General features: G+C 40.5%; 1 protein-coding gene across 2 annotated transcripts in view; it reads left to right on the forward strand.

Moving 5' to 3' along the window:
- Positions 1-5004: 5004 nt before the first annotated feature.
- LOC121961273 (SLIT-ROBO Rho GTPase-activating protein 1-like) overlaps positions 5005-13494 on the forward strand; it is a 36727-nt gene continuing 28237 nt past the window's right edge. The window contains exon 1 of one of the 2 annotated variants that reach the window (XM_088072778.1): positions 5005-5124. Coding sequence is in view for 1 of the 2 variants with exons in the window: in XM_042511188.2 (XP_042367122.1) it covers positions 6539-6605 (67 nt within the window). In the remaining variant the exon portion in view is untranslated. Of the gene's footprint in view, positions 5125-6226; positions 6606-13494 lie in introns of those variants that run through there. The other variant, XM_042511188.2, reaches the window with a different exon arrangement.

A 13494-nucleotide genomic window follows, 5' to 3' on the forward strand; every position in this document is an offset into this window, starting at 1 on the left:
AGTTCGTTATTTCACACAGAGGACATCAAAAGGGGCTTCGCTGTGCCATGGTGTTAGCGTGAGCCAGCCTTTACTGTCTTTGAAACGTTACAGCAGAGTTAATAATTTCACAGCCTTTTGCTGCAGTTAACGCTGATGTCCAATTGTCAAAGAATAAAAATACTAGGACTGCGTTGAACAGATGAAGCGAGGATAAAATACTCTGTATATGGGGCCGCTCTAGCCACTGAGCCACCAGGCGACCCCAAAAAATTCTAATAATTGTGTAAAATAATTTTGAAAATATAATTATGAATATAGGTCACTGGAAATGTTCCCTCAACTTTTTAAAAACAGTTTCTAAATCTACTAATCGCTCTCTCTTTTTTTTTTTTTTTGAATCTTTTTTGGTTACTATGCCAATAATATTGTCTTCTTTGGTGCTCATTTCAAATTAACTGAATAATTGAACAGTGAGATTCTTACGTGTCATCAGTCTTTTGTCCATATTGCCAAAACATTAAACATTTGAATATACTGTATGTGTGATCTTAGCAGCTAACTAAGGTTATCTCCAGCAGGTAGCCAACAGCCCGGTTTTATACATCCAAAGAACTTCGATAAAAATTAGCTGCATGGCAACTAGACTGGGTTTCTAATTGAGACAGGCCATTATTTGTCAAAATTTGTAGCCACACCAGGCCCGTAAAAGGGACTGGGCTGTAATTTGAAGTTTTACGATATGTAATTATGATCATTACAAATATATTTTTTCCCCCTAGCTTTTTTAAAAATATTTTTCCAGATCTGTTTCTTTTTTCAATTTTGTGCAATTTGTGAAACATTTCCCTCCAAGTTGCTCACTGCCTTTTCCCCCATGTTTTTGAAAGGAAACTGCATCAATTTGCACAAGCTGTAAAGGCTTTAAATACTTGTGAAAGGCATCTGAAAGCAGCACAAGAAAAGCAACGTCGCTCCAAGTTTCAAAGGGTTTCAACTTTTCACCATAAGCAAATTTCCGTAAATGTTGTTTAAGGCAAGGGGTGAAATAAAAGACAAATCTGCTGCAGGCATGTCTTCTAATAACATTAGTAAAACTCTCACACATGCATACATAAAAATCTCCACCTACACAGGGCTATAAGATTACTATACATTCCTCCAGCTGACCTCAGTGTCAGACTCCTCATACGGAGGAACAAGAGGAGAGATCGACCCACGGAGAGAGAGAGAGAGATAACTCTGACTCATAAACAGAAAAAGAAAACAGATGAGGTTCATTCTTTTTCCTTCTAATGACAGCTGAAAAACAACTGGAACGTTCCAGCACTGCACATCTCCGTAAACACATTCCTAACAAAACACACACACACACACACACACACACACACATTCTCCCGCTGCAGTAAATGGTGTCTGGTGTACATTAGGAGAATCAAACAAAAGCAGACTTTATAAAAGCTTGTGAAAAGACGCAGTGCTGAAAGAGATTTACTGTGAAAAGTGATGAAAAGCTCAGATGACTCTGTGACTACATCCACTAACTGCAGTAATTCACCGTAATGAGATGTGAAGCAGTGATAGACACTTTAAACCTGCAGGCTGAGATACACCTCAGATGATTAACAGGATAGGAATGCAGAAAAGAAACGCATGAATTTGTTTATTTTTTTAAAACTTTCCATAGATGCTTAATTTTGTGAATTACTGGATAATTCGACTCCTCCTGGCCTCTAAATAAATAAAAATAAAGCAAGGTTGAGCATACTGCATATATCTGTCAATGAGTCCGCTGTGTTACAACTTCTGTGTCTCCTGACTGCAAAGTTAAGAGACTTCTAGACTCTTTGAATTTTGTAAAATAAAGTATTTTAGAGGCAAAAGTAGCTCCCGAATCTAAGATAAATTTGTGGAACTCCTGCTCACAGTTGCGAATTGTTCATTCCATGCCAACTCACCCAAAATCCTGAACTTTTCCCAGTTCATTTCACTGAACTTCTATTAAATTCATGCAACCTTGCAAAATCCTATAGCTGTACTCCAAATACTTTCTGAGTCATGAATTTTTGAAGTTTGGCCTCAGGGCTGAATTTCAGCATTTTTTGTGATTCTCTGTATGTGGATTCTAAATCTTACCAGTCACTCTGTTTTCGCTGGATTGGGTTAAAAATTCGTTCTGGACATCCAAGAGACCCTAAGGAAGCTTGACAACATGTTTTTATTTAAGTAGTTGCAAACTCTAATGAAGTTTGAACATGATTTCGACATGAACTGGGGGGCCCGAGGAGAGTTGGCGAGGAAGGTCCCTCATGTGTCTCATCACATTAGTGTTTTATTGAATGATGCTCAGTTTACAGTGCACAGACAACATGTAAAATACATAAGAACTTACATCTGTGCGCAGGAACATTGATAAAAATAGGTGAAAATAAATACAAATCAGTGTACAAATTCATGCACGTGTATTGTGGGAAAAATGTTCGTTTTCAACATGTTACATGAGGCTCGCAGAATCAGTAGCTTCTTTTAAATCACTTCTTAAAACCGCTTTTTGTAGACCGACTTGTACGTGATGTCGTCTTTCTTTTTATTCTGTGTTGATCCTGCTTTTTGTTATTATAAGTAGTAGTGGTATTCTGTGTTTACTGCTTTTATTTTGTTAGGGTATTTTCTAACGTGTTTTTGTCGTTTTCTTGTTTAATTTTACCTTAATTCTTGTCTGGCCTTAGTTTGACATTATTGTCTGGATTCTGTTGTTATTTTGCCTCTTGGGTTTCTTGCCTCTGCTTTGCTTTGAATGCCAAAGCACTTTGTGAGCTCTGTTTTGAAAGATGCAATAAAGTCATTATTACAAATAATAATATTAATAATTATTATTATTATTACTACTACTACTACTACTACTACTTAAATATATATACAAGTAAAATAGTGATAAAAGCAAATATAGCAAACTAAATAAATAAATACACACGAATATATTCATGCATAAAGAAAATAATTAAACAAAAAAGAGGAAACAGAATTTAAATAAAATCTAATCAAATTGAACAACACATAAGTATTAAAAACAACAACACATGAATGCAGCATATATAAATAGATATGGAAGCAGTGGAAATACAGCAGCACCATTCACCCATCTACCTTATATGATTTTCTTTTTTTCCTTTCACTTTAAGTATATTTTGCTGGTAATACTTTTGCGCTTTTACTTTAAATTTGAAATTTGAATGCAAGACTTTTACTTGTAACAGAGTATTTTTCCCGTGTAGTGATCTGAGTACTCCTCCCACCGCTGCAGAGCCCTCACCTGTCGACCAATCAATCATCTTTGACTGTAGTGATTAAGGTTCATTCATCAAACATTATGTCATCCGCAGCAACAGAGTCAACACCCGCTCCCTCTCTCTCACAGGACTTCTTTGTTTGTGTTTCCTCAGAGGAAACTCTCTTAACTTTTAGGGACTTTTAGTGCCATTCAGGACTCTGAGTTATGAGATAAGCTCCTCTGCAGCTGGAAGTCCGTCAGAGTTTGACCTGCTGAGAGAAACTTTACAGTAATGTCGAGGAGGGGGACCTCAGGAAACACTCGTCTGGGATGGCAGTACAATGGAAAGGATTTTATTCCAGATATCACATGTCCAATCAGTACGAGCGTGTGGTCTGAAAATAACCGCAAATATAAGTAAATTAAAAAACTCATAAATGGTTTCAAGGACTAAACAGGCATCTCCATGTAGCAAATGCAAATTATTATCAGGTTGACTAATTAAACCAGGCTTCCCACGGTCATGGAAAACCTGTAAAAGTCATGGAATTTCACAACAACATTTTCCAGGCCTGCAAAAGTCATGGAATTAGTAAAAATCATTGAAAGTTTTGAAAAATTCTTGGAATTTTGTTGTGGTTAAAGACATTGTTACAGTAATCTTCTGTGGAATCCGTCCACATGGTGTAACATAACGTCACATTTATTTTCCTCAGCTGTGAATATAACGTACCTCTAACATGCACCGATGTGTGACAACATTTTTTTATCATCGGGTATATTTCTTTATTTTTTCCCGGCATTTGGTCTCACACTTCATGTTTGCCAGCTAGCTGAAATTATGTTCAACTAGACTTTATTTCACATGTTTTTAAAAATGCTGGCCAAGTGGAGTTAAACTATTATGGGTCCTTGAAAAGTCATGGAAAGGTGTTGACATTTTGTCCATAAATTGTGTGGGAACCTTGTAGGGCTGGGCCCGAATATTCGGCTGTTCGAATATGTTTTAATTGTGTAGGTATTCGGTTTTCAATTAAGGAATTTTGATATTTGCTTTAGGACAAATATATCAATGTTTATCAGGAAAAAAATTAATAACTACATCTTAAATCTTAGATTTGTTGGAGATGGCATGCTCTGCTTCTGTTTCACAGGGCTTTGTCAGGTTATTATGAATACTTTGTAGCTCTATAATAATTTGTCCATTACAAAAAAAATGTCACAAGCTGTTTAATGTCACAAATGCTTGAGCCCCCAGCAGTGAAGCTTTCATATCTTTCATTGTGAGGACACTTATCATTTCAGACACTCAACGAAATTTAATCATATAATTGGACAGATTATTGTATTGCATAACTGTCAGAGTTTTTTAACTTTACAAACTAGGCCTAGCAGTTGGAGGCTGAAGTTCTGATAGATTTATATGCTATGTATTTGAGGCAGTAAAGGGGTTGATTTTGCAGTTTTAATTATTACTTTAACATATGTACAGTCATGGAGTCTGTGGGTTCCTAAACAGGACGGATATCAGCCAGATCAGAGCTCTTTTGTATTAAATCCATCAGGTGACAGTTCTCAAATTTTGTCACTAGATGGAGACAAAAAGCTACAAATAGAAAGGTTTTTTTGTTGTTGTTGTTTTTTTTTTAATTTGACCTAATGAGGATTCAGTTTGGACGTAGTGTGTATAATGCACATTGGGGCATCCTGTAAAAATACAACTGAACTGATCGTTGTCACTCTGCTCTCTTTAGACAGCTGAAATGAAGACTCGTGCAGAGACAGGTCAGCAGAAAGAGTTTGGTGTCTGATGCTGGAGGGAGACATGGGCGGCAAAATCTGCTGATTCGGTGGAAACCATGACAGAAGACAAGGTAACATCACCGTTACAGTTATTTTTAATTGAGAAAGTGAACATGTACAAAACATCAACCCCAAGTTGAGTTATTTTTCTTATTTTACACAATGAATGAAAATTACATACATTGAAAAGCATGGTATTTTATGTCTCCATCTGCTGGTGAGCCATCATGATAAGAATATGCATAATATGATGTTAATTCTACACAGAAGAGTCTTGATGATCACTAAAATTAGGTTGGGAAAAAAGTGGATCAGTCAATATCAGTTGTCAGTTAAATGCCTTGTTATATCGGCATATCGGATATTGCCAAAAAGAAAAAAATAAAATATTGTACATCTCTAGTAAAAATATATAATAATAAAAGTATCTCTAAAAATAGAAAAAAAGGCTGTAGAACCAAAACCTTTTATGCATATAATATTTTGCTAAAATAACAATTAAATCAATTAATCAATCAATTACTTTCATCAGGTGAGAGAGAGGTTGCGATTTTTAAAAATGAGAAATACATCTAACTTTGTGAGGGCTTTTTATTTTATTTTATTTTTAAAAGTAGCTTTGTAAATCAAACCAAAAAGAGAGGATATAAAAATAACAAAATTATGTTCAATAGTTTCTCCTTCACAAATACAAAAAATGCATTTATTGTTCATTTGGGGGGGAATGAAGTTGAGTTTGAGAGTTCACTTCTCACTCTGCTGAATGTCAGGACTCTCTGTGACTCACTGGTTACCTCAGCTGTCAATCACGTCTCCGGTCCCGCCTCCAGCGCTGACACACCCATTTTCTCACCGGCGTTTCATTTACTGTTATTGGTATTATCCTCACGCGCTTTTGACTGGTCACTCTGTGTGTGTGCGCGCGCGTGCGCGGCTGCACGTGCGAAAGGTTACGGCGGGGTGAAGATAACATCACACACACCGAAGTCTCAGCGTGGCGCGTGTGTGAGTGAGTGTGTGTCTGCATGTGTGTGTGGTCCGTTGCGTTTGTACCTAGTGGGCGTGTGCCCGACCCCCCCTCCCTGCAGACCGGTGCATGTGCGTGCAGCGCGCGAGGTGACTGCAAGAAAACGGAAGCTCAGTTTGCAGCTTTTTTTTTTTTTTTTAAATCTGATATTTCTTTCCATGGGTCTTGCGGGTCCTCGCGGCTGCGGTCACGAGAGGGTAATTTCTCACTGAGTGTGCGTGCTTTCTCACGCGCGTGCCCCCTCCTCTTCCTCCTCCTCCTCCTCCTCCTCCTCCTGCTCCTCAGCGTGGAGGTGCGGGGCCACTACTGGCTGTGTTGTTGCGGCACTGGATGGATCCAACTAGCATGTTCGCGCGTGAAGCCTCGGGCGGTGCACACGGAGGGAAATAAATCGGGATTTTTGCAGTTTTTTTTCTTTCCCTTCTCACCTGCTGATCGGTCACCTCCTCTGTGACGACATGTCAAACTCAAACAAAAGCAAGAAGGACAAAGAAATCCTCGCGGAGTACGAGAGCCAAGTGAAAGGTAGGATCAATTTTAATGATGTTTCAGCATTAACACCTCCTGCAGCCGATCAGGCACACCCACCATTTCTCACCTGTGCACGCTCACACGCGCGCTCATGCAGACATGCACGCACACCTGTCTGCCAGCATGTTCAGCCCTCGTGCACATGCTCTGGATTCATTCAGGGTGTGTATGGGAGCTGACACCTCACCGTGAGACGTCAGGATTTCTGGGTTCATCCTGAGTGCTGCATGGCGCCTGAGGGGGGAGGAGGATGTGTGTGCATCTGTGTGTGTGTGTGTGTGTGTGTGTGTGTGTGTGTGTGTGTGTGTGTGTGTGTGTGTGTGTGTATGTTCTGCAGAGCCCCTTGATCTTCCACCCAGTGTGTGCAGGCGTTTATACTCAGACCTGAGGCGAGTGTCCGTCTGGGAGTCTTTCCATTGGTATTCCTCTGAGGCTGTGACTGCAGCAGTGTGTGTGTGTGTGTGTGTGTGTGTGTGTGTGTGTGGTCCCCATAGATCACCTGATGGCATGATGCTAAAGCGTGAACACATTTTAAGGTGATGATGATGATGACATCCTGGAATAGTGGTTGCCATGACCGTGGGACAGCTCCCCCCTCCTCTTCCTCCTCCTCCTCCCGCTGGCGCCATGGTTACCACCATCCCTGCGTTGGTAGGGGCGGCGACGGACAAGTCAAATGACCTTTTCGTACAACTCTAACAGGCTGCCTCATTTTCTGAGCCAGAGGTGTGGTGAAGCCGCCTCCTTGTGCACCTGCTGGATGGGCCCAGTTCAAAATGTCCGACCTTTATCAGTGCGACATCTCATTCGGGCAGGTTCCATCAGAAGCACAGCCTCAGATTTTCCCCCCATCTTTCATTCCTACACAGCTCTTCCCTCGCCACATGGCGCTTCACACCTCCATGTTCACTTGTCACCTACGCCCACACCATCTCCATCTCCATCACTCTCAGCTCTGAAAAACCAACTCGCTTTCCTCCACCTGAATCCCCGTCTGAGGAGGAGGAAATGTGTTTACTCCACGGCGGATTACCTTTTTCTCTTGAGTTCAAATTGTCAAAATTCAAGCTGCTTCATTCAGAAATAATGTCCTTCCTCTCATGCACAATTACTCTCCATCCTCCTCCTCCTCCTCCTCCTCCTCCTCCTTCCTTCTCCTTCCTCTTCTCATTCGTCCTCACCCTGCTGTGCTCTTTCTGTCACCACAACACACAATGAATCGACACACTTGGAGTGATTAAATTTAATGGAGAGTAGTGGCGAGTGTTATGGCCCCCGCGTGAGAAGTCTTGTTTGTACACACTTGTACCTGTTTGTGTGTGCGTGTCTGGCCCTTTGCTCTGGCGTCCTGCCAGCGCACACTCGGGGATGCCCCTGCATTGAAGTGACCGCTCGGATAAAGCCCCCCTCGCTCCTCTCTGCCTCCTGCCGAGAGCCCGGCGTATAGATCCGCGTTGTAACTATGTGCTTTCCAAGTCTGCCTCCTTGCTCTGGCTCCTGATTGGTCCGTGCAGGAGGTGGTGTGTAATGTATACACAGGAGGAGGTGGGGTCCGCTCGCTGAGGTGAGGTGAGCCTCGCGGAAAGGTAGCGGATTATGCACAGTGCTGACGGTACATATTTGTGTGCTCGATAACGCTCAACTGAGCACGCTCCTGATATTTGGAGCGTCACCTCACCAATGTGTGTGTGTGTTTGACACCTCCTCCCCTGTCTGAAGGAGATGAGGAGCGTCTTAATGAGAAAATGCAAATGGAAAAGGAGAAAAGAAAAGAGCTCTGCAGGGGGGAGAGGAGAGACAGACGCGAGGCAGAGATGGAGTGTTTCCTGCTGCATGCAGCGGCTGCAGCTCCTGTTTTTGCCTGCGTGTGCACGCAGGTGATTAGTGACCTCACATCTGCATACCTGCAGACAGAGGAGGTGGAGGAGCAGAGAAGGAGGTGGAGGGGATGAAGGAGGAGGACATAATGAAGTGACTCTTCATCAAGTTAAATATTCTGGAGGGTCGAATCAAAGGCCCCGACATCATTGTGTGTGTGTGTGTGTGTGTGTGTTTCTTGATGATCCAGCAGTACTCTGCCCCCATGTCCTTGGACCTGGTCGTCATGGTAACGGTCACCTGGGGAAGACGGTGTGAGCTTCCTGTTCCTGTGACATCATGCACACATATAAACACTTTCTGTTATTATAAAAGTGAACGTGGACGAGTTTGGATGAATAAGATCATTCAAACAAGAATGAATGAATGATGATTAATGAATGAGTCACAACATCGAAAGGGGCCGAGGATGGAAGGAAGTTAGTTGTCTGAGGAAAGATGACGTAGCGCACCTTCTTTTTTTTTTAAATTTTCAATTAAACTGACAATCACTTGATAACGTGATCTATGAAATGTCATAAAACAGTGAAAATATAGGGCTGTAATCACTTAAGAGAACTTGGTCGACTTAAATTGTACCTACTTTTCAGTCGATTGGTCGATGGGGAAAAAAATCTGCAAAAAATTAACCAAAATGCCACAATGCACTGCATGCACTTCACCTAGAAATGTTGTGTTTCCCCGAAAGCATCTTACTTTAAAGTCACAGGGCTTGACATTAAACTCTGTTCAGATGGGTGAAATGTCTCTAGTGAAAAATAAACATAATCTCCAATGTAATATTATCCGAAAATTAACTGCGCACTGTAATGCTTTTCCAAATGATCTGTTTGCACGACTTCGTCTTACCAATTAGTGTTGGAGAAGGACTGATGAGAAAAATCTGACTTTTACAGCTGTGCCAACAGGTCAAATCTGGAAAAAACAAGCTACCTTTGAGTCCCAAAACTAGTGACACTTAAAGTCTTTTGTATGTCAAGTTTTCAGTGGTGTTTCTGAACACCACCAAGAATGGTTGACCTAACAGAACAAGGTAGAAAATAGCAGCTACAGTTAACCAGCCAGCACATAGCCTGATGCCAGTGCTGCATCCATCCATGTAAAGTTACTTTAGAGTTGAAATAGCAATAATTGAAAGACAGTGATTCTCAAGCAAACATACTCACCCGGGCAGAAACAAGACGGCAGTCATTCAGTGCTTCTTTCAATACGATGTGGTTGACCCGGCCACAAAATAATTATAAGCATCAAGACTCCAGTACGCCTTCGTTTGGCTAGCCACGTAGTAGGAGGTTTGCAGGAATAAGTCATTTGTGACATCAGTTGCCTTCATGCCAGGCAAATGGGTCAACCTGTGGGAAACATCTCTTTTCAGTGAAGAGTAGGGATCATGTCCAATGTGTTTAGAAAGTATCTGATGATATCTGTTGGTGCAGGTCCATCTAAGGCTTTAGCATATTCACTTTCCTCCATTTCTAACAATTCCCAACTGATCTTCACTTACTGTCCACCATCTGACTCTTGCTCGTCATCAGAATCACGTGATTGCAAACAAGCTGTAGACGTTAAATACCTCAAACACGGCATGACAGAGAGACTTACTAACTCAGTAGCTAACATTAGCCATCCTGCTGCTCCAACTAGGGCTCTGGTGTGATTGTATCCCTGCCAGTAGTTTAGTAATCCAGCCTTGAACTGCAGTTTCTTTTTGGATACCTAGTAAAATAAATCCGTAATGATAAATCGGACATTGAATGTCTTTTGTGATTATTCATCTTCTCCGATTCCGACCTGTGTACATGAAAACTTAAGGGTTTTTAGTGAGAAACTCCTAATCACATCTTCAAAGTTTATTTAATTTTAGACCAATTTGGTAACTACAGTAATGCTGTGTTTCATTCAATAAATCCACCCCTCTGCTTTTCGCCTTCAACCTTCAAATTCACACATAAACTTGTGTTCTTGCACCGTTTTCTGCAGAAGCTGATTAATTAATGAATATTGAAGCCGACGTCTTTGTTGAATCATCTGGTACTGACAGTCCACAGCTGCGTTTGATAGCCCTTGCTCAACACAGAGTCTTAAAACAGTTTTTGACCTTTTGAAGTTATTTTGGCCATTGACCAACTGGAGGTGACTTCATGAATTATCATTTTCTGAGATTATTTTTAGATGTACAAACAACATGCAGCAGAAATCATTTTACTGCTGAAGCTCACACTCTACAGGTGCTGATCACATCCAGGTTTTTGGCATCGTATTCTACTTTAAATCTTTGGTGTCTTTAGCTTAACAAATTACAGCATTTTAGGATCCGTTCCAGCCTCTATAAACAGAGCTGTGCTCACATAATCTCACTAATGTGGCGTGAAGAAGTGATTGAAATGAATCTCGTTTAACTTTGTTTAGGAGTCCACAGTGAATACATAGCTAATCCAGATTCCATGTGATGAAAAGCCACAAAATGACCTTCTATTTATATGAAAATGTTGCAGACTATTACTATGAACAAAGAAAATAACCCTGAAATTAATGATTTATTGACCTCTCGGTGGTGCCTGACCTACTGAAACCACAAATCGAGCTCTGTAGAGCTTTCAGAGTGAATCAGTCTGGAGATTTCACAAGACAAATTCTCCTTGTTCGGTAAATTGTCTACATTGTGCCGTGCCGACTGTAGTTGCTCTGATCAAAGAGGCTGCGTCTTGTCTTTGGGGGTGTTACGAGGACACTCGAGGAGGTTTTCTAAGAAGAAGCGTTTCAGACATCAAAAGGCAAAAGTGCGGCGGATTTCCTCCTTTCACTTTCAATTGACTGCGATCCAAGCAGAGGAGTTTCATTGATACAATCTCGGCTCCTCGCTGGATCTGCTTCAGTCCTCCTCCTCCTTTTCTGCCACAGCAAACCTGAGTCTTTTTTTTCTTCACACACTCGTGTGCTGCAGCAACAATTATTTTCATTATCAGCTGATCAGTAGACAGTTGATCTGATTCTTTCCTTGATTAGCTGATATATTGGGGTTTTTTTTATAAATTGGCAGAAAATAGTGAAAAATGCAGATTATGATTACCAACAGCCAACGTGACATCAAATTACAAATTACTTTTGTTCAACTAACAGTCCAAAACCAGTTCCTCAGTTCCTCGACCACAGCGCTGCTTTAAGGTAAATGTGCCCATGTTTAGCAGGTTTGCCATATTTACCACCTAAGGCTACGCGACACTAATGCGTTTTCTTTTTGGATACCTGAACAGTACATTCCAACAGCGCTCTGAATTTACGAACAGTACTGTTTGTGCCAGAGTGTGCTCCAGCACTCAGAGGGTTTGCAAACACCCTCTGAACTTCAGAAGATTCACAGAATAATGCATTTCACTCAGTCACTGAATAGGAAGTTTATTAAAAGCTTTGTTATCGATATAACTTTAGCATACAGTTAGCATAACGTAGCACATGCGACACAAGCTGAGATGCACCCATTTGTTATTACAACTATAAATACAATGATACGTGGTGGCACTTTAGGGTTAGCAAATGCAAGTGTCATATTCTTAATTTGTTCTTTGTAACGTTGGTAAAACCCAGCTAACATACACAAACGCTGCTTGCTGCACATATAATGTTACTTTAGTTGAAGATTCGCCACGTCTGATAATGTTACATCTGTGGTATTGAAAGGAGCATTGAGGGATTTCATTTTGGCATGTTAAATTAGTATCAGTTGACACCTGACTTTGAATTTTTGATTTGCTTTACCCAAATTACGTGATATTGATCAGGAATAACGTCCAAATCAACCCAGCTTCAGGAAACTGCGAAAAAACTAAAATGACAATATTTTAAATTTGGATTGAGGCTAATGTCTGATCATTTTTATGCTTATTATTATGCTTTTAAGACCTTAAATTACAGATCAGTAAAGTTTTTGGTGATTTAGATTCCCAGAGGCTTTAAAATATGGTTATGACATGGATTGATTTCATTGCTGGAGTAATATTCAGTTAAGATAATCACTGGCAAATGTATTTTTGCATCAGTGTGGTGAGGAAAAATAACTGACAATTCACGCAATGTAACAGCAGTCACACACTGTTTCCGCAGTCTTTTATGTTAGTTGATGTTGTTTTCTCACTCGTTGGTCCAAGCAAAGAAATCTCTCATCTTTTTTTTAGTATTTTTGATGACTAAGCAACCACCTGCAGAGTAGAAGTATCTGCTTCCTGTTTACACTGATATGTGCATGCCCAGTATAGGTAAATGGCCATGTGCTTCCAAGCATGGTAGTATGGATGGTCATTATTTCTGAAACGGTGCTGAAATGCTCATTTGTACAGAGATTGTTTTCGTTTTCAATCAAAAACGGTTTAGTGTGGATGTGGCCTTAGATTAGCATGTAAGCATGCATCCGTGTTAATAAGCAGTAACCACAGAGTAAAGTTGAGGCTGAATGTCGTTAGTTTTGCATGTGTTGTGTTTGACAAATTCAAAACTTAACCTGCGCGAGTGTGTGTAGAAACCTTCATGTCATTCCTTTCGATAGTAGCTGAAATATTTCTGCCTCCGATAGATATTTATGTAAAGAGTATCACATCTTTTGTCAGCAGTGAAGTTAACGTTGACACTGTTTGATGTGGCGTCTGAAATCCCTACAGAAAGTATGAATGGGATTTGAAGAAAGGCAAAAAGAGTCTTTTACACAGAGCTCCACTGCTGTTTGTTTTACTCCCAAGATGAAGTATGTCACAAATATATCAGCTCTGAGAATATTTGGTCTTTATTTACATTTTGGCTTTTTTGAGAAAGAGGAACAGTCATTAGCACTCTGGGAATAACATTAAATATGCAGCAGTATTCCCCAGCAAACTGTCAGATAATGAAGTTATACCAATGAAAAAGTGTTTATGAAGAGGTCTGCTTTCCAAGTTTAATAATGTTTGCAAAATTCAATATCTGAGTCCAATCATAACTTAGCAACCCTAACAAGGCAGAGCAAAAGTCCAACACA

Source organism: Plectropomus leopardus, chromosome 22, assembly GCF_026936395.1.
Source record: "Plectropomus leopardus strain MGB_pleo_1.0 chromosome 22, ASM2693639v1, whole genome shotgun sequence".
NCBI classification, from domain to species: domain Eukaryota; kingdom Metazoa; phylum Chordata; class Actinopteri; order Perciformes; family Serranidae; genus Plectropomus; species Plectropomus leopardus.